The sequence below is a fragment of the Nyctereutes procyonoides genome, unplaced genomic scaffold (genome assembly GCF_905146905.1).
Source record: "Nyctereutes procyonoides isolate TBG_1078 unplaced genomic scaffold, NYPRO_anot_genome, whole genome shotgun sequence".
In the NCBI taxonomy this organism is placed as follows: domain Eukaryota; kingdom Metazoa; phylum Chordata; class Mammalia; order Carnivora; family Canidae; genus Nyctereutes; species Nyctereutes procyonoides.
In genome coordinates this window covers 50,755,544-50,769,053 of record NW_026575049.1, presented here as the reverse complement: position 1 = coordinate 50,769,053, position 13,510 = coordinate 50,755,544, and the positions used below count along the sequence as shown (strand labels likewise).

The window sequence follows — 13,510 nt, the reverse complement described above, 5'->3', positions numbered from 1 at the left end:
AAAAGCTAACGAGCGCTTATTTTAAAGATTGATTTATTTATTGAGAGAGAGCATGCACTTGCATGTGAAGAAGGGGAAGGGCAGAGGGAGAGAGAATCCTGAAGCAGACCGCCCCGAGCACAGAGCCCCATGTGCGGCTCTACCCTAGGACCCCAAGATCATGACCTGAGCTGAAACTAAGAGCTGGTCGCTTAACCAGCTGAGCCACCCAGGCATCCCAAACCCTTATTTTAAATATAGAAGAAGCTCTTAGCAATCTGGTATCTTTTGATAGGGACAGAAATTATTTTTCTGGAGCCATCCAATAAAATGTCCCTGCTTTTGGAGTTTTGCATATGTACATTGGAATTTTCATGGTTTCCATCTTATAAGGCAAAGTAGAATTCTGGTCTGTGTTTCTGTATTACATTTTACACTAAAGGCATCTCTTAAAACAGATACATTCCATTAAAACTTTGGAATAGTTTTACTATTAAGTTTACTATTTACTAATAGTTTACTATTAAGGTCTTTAAACTTTAGGTGATAGAAATTGCACATTAGTGTGCACAGTATTTTAAAGCAAAATTACATTAACTGAACCCTTTAAGCCCATAACAAGAGATCAGTTTCCTTGTAAAATTTTAAAACTGTAAGTCAGTTGATTGTTCTTTCTGAATGTGGTGAAAATGACGGTTGTAGCAGTGTAGAGGCGTTTGGGGTCGGTCCCTGGCTGGCTCAGTTGGTGGCGCATATGACTCTTGATCTTACGGTCATGAGTTTGAGCCCCACATTGGAAGTAGAGTTTACTTTTTTTTTTTTTTTTTGATAAATTTTTTTTCAAAGATTTTAAATATTGAGAGAGCACAAGCAAGGGGAAGAGTAGAGGGAGAGGGAGAATCAAGTTCCCCGCTAAGCAGGGTTGGGGGATGGCGGTAGGACCCGGGGATCATGACCTGAGCCAAAGGCAGACACTGAACAACTGAGCCACCCAGGTGCCCCTAGAGTTTACTTTCTAAAAAAGCATGAAGAAAAAAATGTGTTTTTACTGCTTTCTTTCCTTGAATGTTATTCTAAAACAAAAGATAACAGGTTACAAACTTCATCTTTGATGGAATTCAGGGACATTTTTAACCTTTAAATTACAATATGGTAGATGACTATGTGCCTATGACCAAAGCAGCCAGTCCAGATTAGAGCAGATTATAAAATCTTATAGGAAGATAAATTTGTAAACCTAATGTGACTGTAAATATATTAAGGTGTTTAAACAACTGGTAACAAGTTTAGGATAGAATTATCAGTAGAGGCCTAAGCAAAGGAGAAGAATAACAGAATTACCAACTTTAATAAAAAGTTGTACAATAAAGAATATGTAGTTCTTTTTACTCCGCTCTGAATAGCACACTAATGTAACAAAAATCGTGATATTACTACATCGAAAAGATACAGTGAATATATGTGGTGGAAGATAGAGCTAAGTTCTTATCTTCCATAATAGGAGGTCAGTAGACAATGCCTACGTGATTTATTGTACAATGCCTACAGCAACATAAGTCTTAAAAATATAGAGGTAGATAAAAAGAATCAGCTAAAAGAATTGAAGGTGGGGACCTCTGGATAAGGGATAATGAGAGGAGACTCCTGTTTGCCTTTTTTTTTTTTTTCCTGTTTGCCTTAAACTTGTGGATCTAGTTGACTCTCTTAACTTTACAAAGTCAAAACCTAAAGATAAGAGAAAGAGCATCCCTGCATTTGAATCATGTTTAGTCAATACATAGCAAAGTATTCTTACAGTACTGTATGTTTAGAATAGTCAGGACATGATAGTGGCCTGTTATGGAAATCTTTGAGGAAGCCCAATAAGCAGCATACCTTATCTTGCCACATTCTGAGCAAGTTATGAAATAAAGCCATGAAGTAACATGAAGAGGCTGAAATAATAAATTACTTTTATTTATAAATAAATAAAAGGTTAAGTTGGAGTATACAACTTTGAACAAGAACCAAATGGGTTTGGTTCACTGTGCCCCCAAGTTAAATAAGCTTACTCAGTCATAAGATTTGTTTGTGGCAGAAGGCATGCTCCCTTAGGGCAGCTCACTTCCCTGAGGAAAAGGGTGAGGCTAAATTGGGCATACCCAGTTTATTCTTTCCCAAGTTTATCAACCACATATGTCATGCAGTTCCCAGCAGAAGGAAACTAGGAGCCTAATTGAGCTCCCTTCTCAATAATGAAAACATCAGAAATGTGGAATTGCTCCAATCTAACATTAAGTTTAGTCTAAACACTTTTAAAATTTTTGTTTCTTTGATGCTCAGTTTTGCCATAATAGTCTGTGTGTGTGTGTATATATATGTGTGTATATATATATATATATATATATATATATACCCAGTGTACATTCATTTTTATTTGGTATAAAATCAAAGAATTTTTTTGTATTTAAAGAAACTATTTTTTAGGTACTCCCCCAGTTAAAAAAAATATTTAATCCAAATGTAAAGAAATTAACAGATAATTTGTACTTTATTTATAGAAAATGAAACCTGAAACTATTTCTGAGTGTTATTCTCAGAGGTCTGTTCTTTTAAAGAGTTAAATATGTAGTAAACTAGGGTATTCAGAATTACATCCTATTTTTAAGCTCCACTATTTTTTTTTAATTTTTTATTTTTTTATTTATTTATGATAGTCACAGAGAGAGAGAGAGAGAGAGGCAGAGACACAGGCAGAGGGAGAAGCAGGCTCCATGCACCGGGAGCCCGACGTGGGATTCGATCCCGGGTCTCCAGGATCGCGCCCTGGGCCAAAGGCAGGCGCCAAATCGCTGCGCCACCCAGGGATCCCATCCACTATTTTTTTTTGCAAAAAGTGATTCATTAGTTCCACTTGAGTGCTTGTTACATGTGAAGTCCTGTATAGATGCAGATGTTAGAATAGTCATTTCTTTATAGGAGCTTATGATCAGGGAGGAATGGATATGACAAATACAGAAGTAGTACCAAATAGTATATAGAGGTACCATAAGAAAGTACTTAGTTCTTGAGGGAATTTAAAGAAAGGAGAGCATATTCACTTTTTGATGGGAGATAGACCAGGAGTTGAAATGGCTTTTAGAAGTGCCATCTTAAGAATATCTCACTTTTTTCTCTTAATATTTAGTCTTGATTAAATCTTAGAATTTAGGATATCAATATTATCGTAACTTTTCTTCTCATTACAAAATAAGTAAAGCTTGTCCATTACAGAAAATTTAAGAAATTCAGAGAAGTATAAAGGATATAGAAGTCATCTGTAATCATACTCAGATAATCACGCCTATTTTTATTTTGTTCAAGTTTTATTCTTGAAATAAAATTTAGATCATACTTAATGTATACTGTATTGAAGTATGTATTGTTTCTTCTATTGAACATGATATCATGAAGAGCATGAATATGTTAGCTTATTCCCTATCATTGGGCTAAGATGAACATTATTTTGTATGTCTTTTTCTAGTCTCCGATTATGTCCTTAGGTCAGCTTTTTACAGTTTGTTTTCATGAGACATTTTTAAATCTCCAAGGGTATATTTTCTTTAATACTTAATAAATCTTTGTTAAAGGATATGTATGTTTATTGGGTAATAGTATTTTTTTTTAAGATTCTATTTATTTATTCATGAGAGGCAAAGACCTAGGCAGAGAGAGAAGCAGGCTCCATGCAAGGAGCCCAGTATGGGACTTGATCCCAGGACTCCGGGATCACGCCCCAAGCCGAAGTCAGACACTAACCCGCTGAGCCACCCAGCCATCCCTATTTGCAGTTTTTGAATGAAGCTTTCCTTATTTTTTTTTTTTCTGGCTTTGAGTATACTCAGACTTAATTAGAGGATTTGTGGTTGTATGTTTTACTAAAACATTTAAATCTTTTTTATTCCTTGTTTATCATTTGAAATTTCATGTATATCTGTTTTATTCTTACTCTTGAACATATCTGATACTTAATTTTGAGGCATACAGTAAAAAGGTCATTTTTTAAGTGTCATTTCTTTTTTGAAAGTAGCTTTACCTACAGTTTGATTTCTGTATTTTTCAGGGTTACTTTGAAAGTTGCAACATACACAGAAACAGAATAGCAGGCTTTGAAGTAAAAGCCTATGCTAACCCCACAGTGGTTCGATGTGAAATTCATCATGGGCAGACTGGAGGAATATATGTGCATGAAAAAGGAAGAGGACAATTCATAGAGAATAAAATCTATGCAAACAACTTTGCAGGTGTATGGATTACCTCAAATAGTGACCCAACAATAAGGTATTTAAATGTAATTGTGGATGGAAGTTACTTCTTCACTTTTTATGTTACAAGAAAAGTCAAGATACTTAGCTTTAACTCTTAATTTTTTTCCTAGATCACCTGACTACTACAAAATAGATTATCCTAGTAAATTTCTATGCATCTGAATGAGCATAGCTATTGCATTTATTTTTGGGTATTCTGTTTTTTAGTGATCTGAGTCATGCATAATTTTTTTATGAACAGTTGCAAATGCTGTGATTTTTATTTTAAATTCACGATACTGCATTATAAATGAGTATATAGGCCCATGTTCTTGTCTTGGAACCTAAATGACCTTGTCTTCTCTTTTGTCTGAGAGTCAGGAGATAGCATAACTCTGGAAAGTAATTATCACAAAGATTCTTGGACAGAGATACCAAGAATAACAAAAAGTCAAAACTTCAAGCCATCGCTTTTAGTAGTTCCTACCACTCCCTCAGGCCACAGTAAGGAAACGGACCCAGCCCGAAAGGCATTGGATAAGAGTGTAGAACAAAACTGTTTAATCAGTGGTGATGAATTATTTTTAATTGCCAAGTTTTATTTTCCACTGGCTTTATGAAAATAGATTATGGTATTTCAAATGTATCTAGATTAGCTTTAAAAGAAACAGTTCTAAATATGTTAACTATTTTGAGGGAAATTTTTAAGAATGTTATTTTGTCTCAAATACTAGGTGGCTCTTTGAAGCTTTAGGTCTTAGAAAAAAAAACAAGGGAATTTAGAAATCATCTAGCCTGAGTCCCTTATTTTACAAATTAGGAAACTGGTCCATAGAAGATAAATAATTTTTTAAGGTAACATGATTATGAGTGCTCTTACAGTTGGTTGTGTTAAACAAGTAAGCTTTTGCTAAATAGATGTTTTTTTTTTATTATTTCTCCTAATTATAGGGGGAATTCTATATTTAATGGAAATCAAGGGGGAGTTTACATCTTTGGTGATGGACGAGGCCTTATTGAAGGAAATGATATTTATGGTAAGTGTGTTTTGTTCTATAAAATTTTGGAGCTTGATCTGTCTTCCTGACATTAGCAAAATGGACCACTTTGAAACCATCCAAGTAGGAGAACTGATCCAATTTCTTTACATTCTCAGTAAAGATTATTTGTGATATGTATTTACTTAACATTAGTCATTATTCACTTAACGTTTACTGAGTACCCACTGTGTACCAGAACCGTACCAGATAGCAGTGATGAGAATGTAAATAAGACCTTAGTCTCAAGGAATATCTGGTTTCCTTAGAATCATTCCTTTCACTTTGGTACTAACTATAAAGGGAGGGGCGCCTGGGTGGCTCAGTGGGTTAAGCATCTGCTTTTGGCTCAGGTCATAATCCCAGAGTCCCAGGATTGAGCCCTACATGGGGCACCCTGCTTAGTGGGGAGTCTTCTTCTCCCTCTGCTTGTGCTCTTTCTCTCTCTCTGTTGCTTGCTTATTCTCTCAAATAAATAAATAAAATCTTAAAAAAACAACTATAATGGGAAAATACTTATTCCTCATTAAAACTTAAGATATTCATTTAGCAGACCATTATTAGATGTGTGTGTACTAGACGCTGATATGTTCCTGGGGTTTCTCTTTTGCTAATACTTATCTGGATAATACTTACATAAAGCTTACTCAATTCCAGGTTTATTCTGAACATCTTACCTGAATTGAGTCATAGAATATTCACATCAACCTGTGACATAGACACTATTAAATATCCCCACTCTGGTCAGGAAACAAAGGTACAATGAAATAAACATACTCAGAGTCACACAGGAAGGTAGAATTCCTGGGATTTAAAACTTGGCAGCCTGGCTTCAGAGTCTCTACCCTTAACTATTATACTGCCTACAATTTTTCTTTTTATATACATAGTTCCCTTAGTTTTGTTTTTTAGTACTTAAGGACCATAAATATCTTTCTGAATATGACATATTTCACAAAATCATGCTTTTCCTAAAATTCTAAAAATTTAAACTACTGTGTAATGTAAAATTCTGTGTTCCACAAGGCTCTATATGTTGACATTGTAACTTTTATTTTTAAATAGGCAATGCATTAGCAGGAATTCAGATTAGAACAAACAGTTGTCCAATTGTTCGACATAACAAAATTCATGATGGCCAGCATGGTGGGATTTATGTGGTAAGTTAATGAATTACAGTTCTAGAATGTCATGCATCAAAACCAGGGAATAAAAGATAGAGGAGGACAGAATTATATGTAGCTCTAGGTAGGCCATATTCAGCTTACAGTGTATGAATTTATGACGGTCTTTAATAGTTATACAATAAATAAGACTCTTATTCTGCCAGTATATGAATAACGTTTACAGTGTGTATAGTGTTCTGTAGAATTCAACTGACTGAATTTACGCAGAGTATACCTTTTTATTAAAGTCTTTAATTATAATTGGCATTTTAGGCTGAACTCAAAGCAGCTGATTTGGCTGAGTTACATTTGTTACACTGGAGTTTTGCTGGTGTGACTGCACTAGGAGTCTGAAATTTTCCAAAAGTATTAAGTAAATCCGTAGTATCACTGAAAGTACTAATAATACCAACTTGAGTATTTTTGAATATTTTTTGAGAAGCCAATTTTTCATTTAATTTATGTTGAAACATAATTGAGCATCTTAGAAAATTTTAAGACCATGTATTGGTCGTGTATCTTCTGACCATGGTATATCTGAAACTGTTACAACTGATTCAAGTGAAAACATGTAGGAAATTTTAGAAAGGTCCTTGTGTAATGCCAGGTATGTCTCTAATTTTTATTTTCAGTTATAGAAATGTCCATGTCTAAAAATGTCCATGTCTTGAGTCTTCTGCTCAAAATAACATTTAGTAACCTGAGACCTTATTTTGAATGATTTCACCAGTAATAAACTTACAATACCTATTAGCTTACTAAAATGAGAACTCTTCAGTTTATTTTATATCATAGAATGAAATGAGAAGCTTTAAAGTGTAAGACCACATAAAGAATAGTACAAAAGCTTCTGGAGTTTAAACTCAGGGTAGAGGCTATACAAAAACAATGTTAACTACCTCCTCATCCATATTAAAAAGTAAGGGCAGCCCCGGTGGCCCAGTGGCTTATTGCCACCTTCAGGGCATGATCCTGGAGACCCGGGATCGAGTCCCATGTCGGGCTCCCTGCATGGAGCCTGCTTCTCAACCTCTGCCTGTGTCTCTGCCTCTCTCTCTCTCTCTTTGTGTCTCTTGTGAATAAATAAATAAAATCTTTTTTTTAAAAAAAAGTAAAAGTTGAGTTTTTTTAACCATAACTGTCTTTAAGGGGAGGGGAGGGGAACACACTATAAACTACTTGTTTCCAGAAGATATATATCGTAATCAATGTAACTTTTATTTAGCATGAGAAAGGACAAGGCGTAATAGAAGAGAATGAAGTTTATAGTAATACTCTGGCTGGGGTCTGGGTGACAACTGGCAGCACTCCAGTACTGAGAAGAAACAGGATACATAGTGGAAAGCAGGTAAAATTATTTTGGACTCTTATATGGGAAATACATTGTTTTATGAACACTTTTTTGTCACTTGAAAACATTTTTTTTTTTTAATTTTAGGTTGGTGTTTATTTTTATGACAATGGACATGGAGTGCTAGAGGACAATGATATCTATAATCATATGTATTCTGGGGTTCAGATAAGGTAAATGTTTTCACATTTGGCTTTCTTTTGGGAGGGAGTTGGGTGGGAGTATGGGGGGTATGTAGAACTTTCCTTGTTATTTAATGCTCAGTCTTTATTCCTCCTTTTGTATATATATTTATGCTCTTACCACATGCTTGGCTTTGTCAGAATATAGTTGTTTTTTTTTTTTAACCAGCTGAGGCGAGCAACCAGTGGCACATACACCTGCCATAAGAGCACATTTCCACTGTTCTATTATCCACTGTTAACAGTCATAGTTGCCAATGTACTCCACCATACTTGGAAAGTAGAAGGCTATATGAAAACACTTGTGAGCTATATTTTTTACACTGTTTCTGTAAAATTAATAGTTTTTTACACTATTTCCTATATTTTAACAGTTTTAGAAACTAGTAGTACTTATAATTCAGCCCTTCATTTTATATATTAGGGGAGTATACAATAATAGTAGTCACTTAATCAGGATGCCTGGATGACTCAGTGGTTGAGCTCTGCTTTCGGCTCAAGGTGTGATCCTGGAGTTCAAGGATTGAGTCCCACATCGGGCTCTCTGAGGGGAGCCTGTTTCTCCCTCTGCCTATGTCTCTGCCTCTCTCTCTGTGTCTCTCATGAATAAATAAAATCTTTATAGATTAAGTGACTACTATTTTTTTAATCTCCTCAGTTTAGTTTATGTATTAGGAGACTCTATAGTAATTAATCTATAGCTAAGTGTATTCTATGGGAAATAGAATTAAGCAAAATAACTAGTGTCTTTACTGACAAATTTCTCAGAGCATCTGGAAAGACTCCATTGTATAGTTCTTACTATAATTAATATGAATTTTTTCACTGTTACCTCACATAACATGGGGTATGGGAATAGAAGCAGTTAAGATGGCATTTTTTTCTATTATATCTATAGGACTGGAAGCAACCCCAAAATTAGACGCAACAAAATCTGGGGAGGACAGAATGGTGGAATTCTTGTTTATAATTCTGGTAGGTTTAATCTTTAATCTTTTTCTTATTGCTAATTGCCTTTAGAAATTTACTTTCCAAATGACATAACCTCAATTCTTCCACTTGTAGGTCTAGGCTGTATAGAAGACAATGAAATATTTGACAATGCAATGGCTGGAGTCTGGATTAAGACAGATAGTAATCCTACACTAAGAAGAAATAAAATCCATGATGGAAGAGATGGTGGCATCTGTATATTTAATGGGGGTCGAGGTATTGTTAATTTTGCATTAGTAAAAAATCCAATTTTTCATTATTCTTCCTCCATATCTCTAATGATCAGTGACATTGCCAATTAATGAATTATAATTGAGTGAATCTGTCTTTTTCCTTATCAGATCTTGAAATAGTTTATAAGATTAGTGCCTAGAGGTAAAGCAGAAAGAGATCTACACAATTTTTCTTTTCTCTTTCTAGCCATCTTGAGTGTGCTAGTTGTTAGGCTTTTTAAAGGTAGAATTTGTTTATTCTCTTTTCTGGCCTTATTTAGAATAGTGATATAATAAACGTCAAGGTCCGCCATAGAACTAGGATAGAAATTAATTGGCTTGTAAATAAATGAAAATGTAGTAAATAAGTATTGCTTTGTACCTGTTTACAACTGTGTTTGTTGGAGAATGGAATTAATGAAGCCAAGGTGTGCCTGGTTTTGTGTACGTAAAGGTCAACTCATTTTGCATTGAGGCAAAGTTTCCACTGTCCCTGCCCCTTGCAAATGCATGTTGTTCATAGTGATTAGGGGAGAATGTCAAATGCAAATTTATCACCATTCCCATTCCTGAAACGTCAGCAACCCAGCACTGTTACATATCTAATATTGAAGGATAGCTAGTTCTTACTACAAAATAATTCAAAATTTACTACAGCCAAGCAGTGATGATTCTCTTAATGGCATAGACTCTGAAAGAGTTCATAACCTAGTAATTCAGTAAGGTGACAGATCTCATAGGAGTCTTTACAGGATATAATGAGCAAATGCAATACAGTGGATGGTTTTATTTGTAAGGTGTGAAGAAAAGGTTCATGGACTAAAATCACTCTTGAGCTATGTCTTGAAAAATGAGTATTCACTGGTAAATTGTGGGGTGGGGAGGCCATTCCAGATGTAGAAGGCATAATTCACTTTCATTTGTACATATTAATTGAACACCTCTGTACCAACTGATATAGATGCTAAAAATGGTCAATAAAACTACTACATCCAGAAAGTTTATAGTCTAATGGCACATTGTAAACAGAAGTCTACAGGAAACAAAGTGGTTTAGTAAGGTGTACAGAGGTACTTAGAGTTGAAGCTAGAGAACGGGCGGGTCCCAAATCCTAAGAGACTTTGTAGACGAGTTCAGACTGGATCTTAGCAGAAGCAGATTAGAGGTAGGGACTTTGAAATGGTCTTTTCCAGTGGAAAGCAATTTAGAGGCCAAAACTGAAATGCCACAGATGTATTCAATGTCCACAGAAATAATAGTTTCATGTCTTCAGAGAGCAGAGAAATGCTAGTACACAACTGATAGTTCAGTGGGTTTTATAGGAGTAATATTACTTTCACATGTGTACTGTCACATGTATTAATTCATTTAATCATTATAACCCCCTATATGTAGGTGCCATCATGCCCAGTTTAGATAAGGAAACTGAGACAAAGTAGGTAAATGATTTACCTACTCAGACCTAGAAGGTGGTGGAATCCGTAATTGAAGACCTCAAGTCCGATTCCTCAGCTCACTTTTTAATCATTATGTTGTTGTACTCTCAGAAGAGAGAATAAATTTGATGGAGGGTAACAAATCTTCCAGAGAAAATGACATTAGGAATAAAGAGGGCAGGACATTCCAGGATGAGGAAATAATACAAACCAAAGGCATTAGAGATAAAAACGTGTAGCATAATCAGAAGCATAGGTAACATAGTAAGACAACAGAATAGGTTAGGGGAACATTTTGAAAGGCTTGAAGTAGCAACTTAATTTTAAACTTTATTCTGAAAATGGTTTTTAAGTGGAGAAAGGGACATGATAAGAGTTGGAGGAAACGGAAAAATAGAAGAGAAACTGGAGTAAATTATCAAGTAATGCTTGTAATAATAGTGGGATTAATCAGGGCTTGAATGAAAACATTAAGGCTGCATTAAGTTCTAAAAATACTTAGAAGGAACTAATTTTAATTCAGTATTTTTAGTGAGGACTATGTGCCTGCAGCCACTGGGAATAAAATGGTGAGTGAACTAGTCATGGTTCCTGCTACCATGAAATTTTCAATCATTCATTTAGAAAGGTCGCATGCCATTTTAAGCAGTTTTTGGTTATATCCTACCATAAACTCCTCTGAATTACTAATAAACTTTCTTTTCAGCTGAAAAATTAGTCCTGTGAATTTCATACAACGCAATTTATTAAGAAACTAAAAAAACCTAAATACCACCAAAAAGGCTCATAAAACTTGTTTATGTGCATTAGCCTTAATCTGAGAAAATATTTTATTATAGGTCTCCTTGAAGAAAATGATATTTTCAGGAATGCTCAAGCAGGTGTTCTCATCAGCACTAATAGTCATCCAGTATTAAGGAAAAACAGAATATTTGATGGATTTGCTGCAGGTTTGTATTTTCTTTTGTTACCTGGAGCTTGTCTTCTATAAATGTTTAGTTTCTAAATATATTAATTTTTTTGCTTAATAACTGAAGGTGTGCAAAATGTATTGTGAAAGTGGCTGAATGCTTATCAATTAACCATGGCTTAGGAGAGCACCCAGTCCAAGTTCTGGATTCTATTCTAAGCCAGAGTTTTAAGAAATCTCTCCTGCTACTCAGTAGTAATTATGAAACCTTAATTGGGATAGAGTGCAGGCTTGTACTACCATTGGAATACAATAAATTCAAACTCTCTGGCCTCAGACTTTTTTAAGATCTTGGTTAAGTAAATCCAAATATTGTGCATATTATTTCAACCTTTTGCCAGGAAGATGACGTTTTTTGGGTTTTTTTTGTTTGTTTTTAAATATCCCACATAACCATCCAGCTTCCATTTTCTTCATTTCTTCATATGTGTAACTAGTGGCTACCTAAACAGAATTCTGCACAGGCATCACCCTCTTCTGCTTGCAAAGAAAATATAGTAGTAATGAACCATTTGTAGTAGCATTCCTTCTTTAGCAAGGATTATGGACTATTAACTGTAGAAGATAAATGTTCAGTGACTCAGTCATTTGCATCTTCTTTAGATGTTAAGAGTTAAAATGTATAATGTGGTGATATATCTACTGTTTGTAAATTTTACTTCAGGTATTGAAATTACAAATCACGCAACTGCAACACTAGAAGGCAATCAGATTTTTAACAACCGGTTTGGAGGCTTATTTTTAGCATCTGGTGTTAATGTGACAATGAAAGGTATGTTGGAATCTGCTCTGCTCTGCCTATGGATACACAAAATATGCCATGAGAAGATACTGGTATCAGAAGCCATTGCTGTCAGTCTCCCAAGTTAACTACAACTCAGGGACTATTTTGAAAGCTTTGACTTGTTCTAAACAGTTGGGAGTGTCTTATGCAAGGAAAACCAATTTCTATTTTAAGCTGATTTTTTTTTGCTTTCGTTGGTTAGCCTCCTTTAAAGGTCTTAAAATGTGATTTTTCTATTAGAATCTTAGAATCTATACTTTAAGTCTTTTAGAACTTATTTTTTCTTCTATTACAGATAACAAAATAATGAACAATCAAGACGCCATAGAAAAGGCTGTTAGTAGAGGCCAATGTTTATATAAAATATCAAGTTATACCAGCTATCCCATGCATGATTTCTACAGGTATATTTCTAAATTACTTGTGAGTCTTGAAAAGGGGGATAGTGATTTTCTTTTCTAAACTGGCAAGACATAACAATTTCAGATTTTTCTCTTAAATGTAAGCTAGAGAAAATTGAGTATTTGCCAATGGGAAGAGAATATAACTGAGAATTTTGTTTGTCCACATTAAGTTCTATAATCAATCTACTTGAAGAGTCTGAGACCATAAATATGGAAAAAATATACTGCACCAACTATTGCTATTACTAGGAAGGTGGAACACAATGCTTTTGTTTGGATAGGAGTTTCAAAGTAAAGCTGTAATTGTTAGATATTCCCCAGTCACTGAGTAGTTTTTGACTCCCTTCTCCCTGCCCCCAGGTTAATTCATATAGTTTTTCTTTTTTTTATTCAAAGTTTCAGCTGCCTTTTTGCAATTTGCAAATCAGTTTTTCTCAGAAGACCCTAAACAGGAGATTGACTTAATACATTGAAGTCCTTTTGCAGAATTAATCTGGGCTGGAGCCACAAAAATTCGGGTTTTGGTCGTCTTATAAACCAAAGGTCATAGGGTAAAATGCAGTATTTTGAGAAATAACATGTTCAAGAAAAATAACATAAGCTTTTGCTTTTTAGATGTCACACTTGTAACACCACAGATCGAAATGCCATATGTGTGAACTGCATTAAGAAGTGCCATCAGGGACATGATGTAGAATTTATTAGACATGATAGGTATGTAGCACACTTGC

General features: G+C 34.8%; 1 protein-coding gene across 2 annotated transcripts in view; it reads left to right on the top strand.

Moving 5' to 3' along the window:
- Window positions 1–13,510, top strand: part of FBXO11 (F-box protein 11) — an 88,783-nt gene that overhangs the window by 73,884 nt on the left and 1,389 nt on the right. For both annotated transcript variants that reach the window (XM_055327974.1, XM_055327975.1), the window contains exons 12-22: window positions 4,061–4,278; window positions 5,196–5,281; window positions 6,347–6,441; window positions 7,673–7,795; window positions 7,886–7,971; window positions 8,879–8,955; window positions 9,046–9,189; window positions 11,461–11,571; window positions 12,256–12,363; window positions 12,671–12,779; window positions 13,395–13,493. In XM_055327974.1, the coding sequence (XP_055183949.1) occupies window positions 4,061–4,278; window positions 5,196–5,281; window positions 6,347–6,441; window positions 7,673–7,795; window positions 7,886–7,971; window positions 8,879–8,955; window positions 9,046–9,189; window positions 11,461–11,571; window positions 12,256–12,363; window positions 12,671–12,779; window positions 13,395–13,493 (1,256 nt within the window). The remainder of the gene's footprint in view (window positions 1–4,060; window positions 4,279–5,195; window positions 5,282–6,346; window positions 6,442–7,672; window positions 7,796–7,885; window positions 7,972–8,878; window positions 8,956–9,045; window positions 9,190–11,460; window positions 11,572–12,255; window positions 12,364–12,670; window positions 12,780–13,394; window positions 13,494–13,510) is intronic.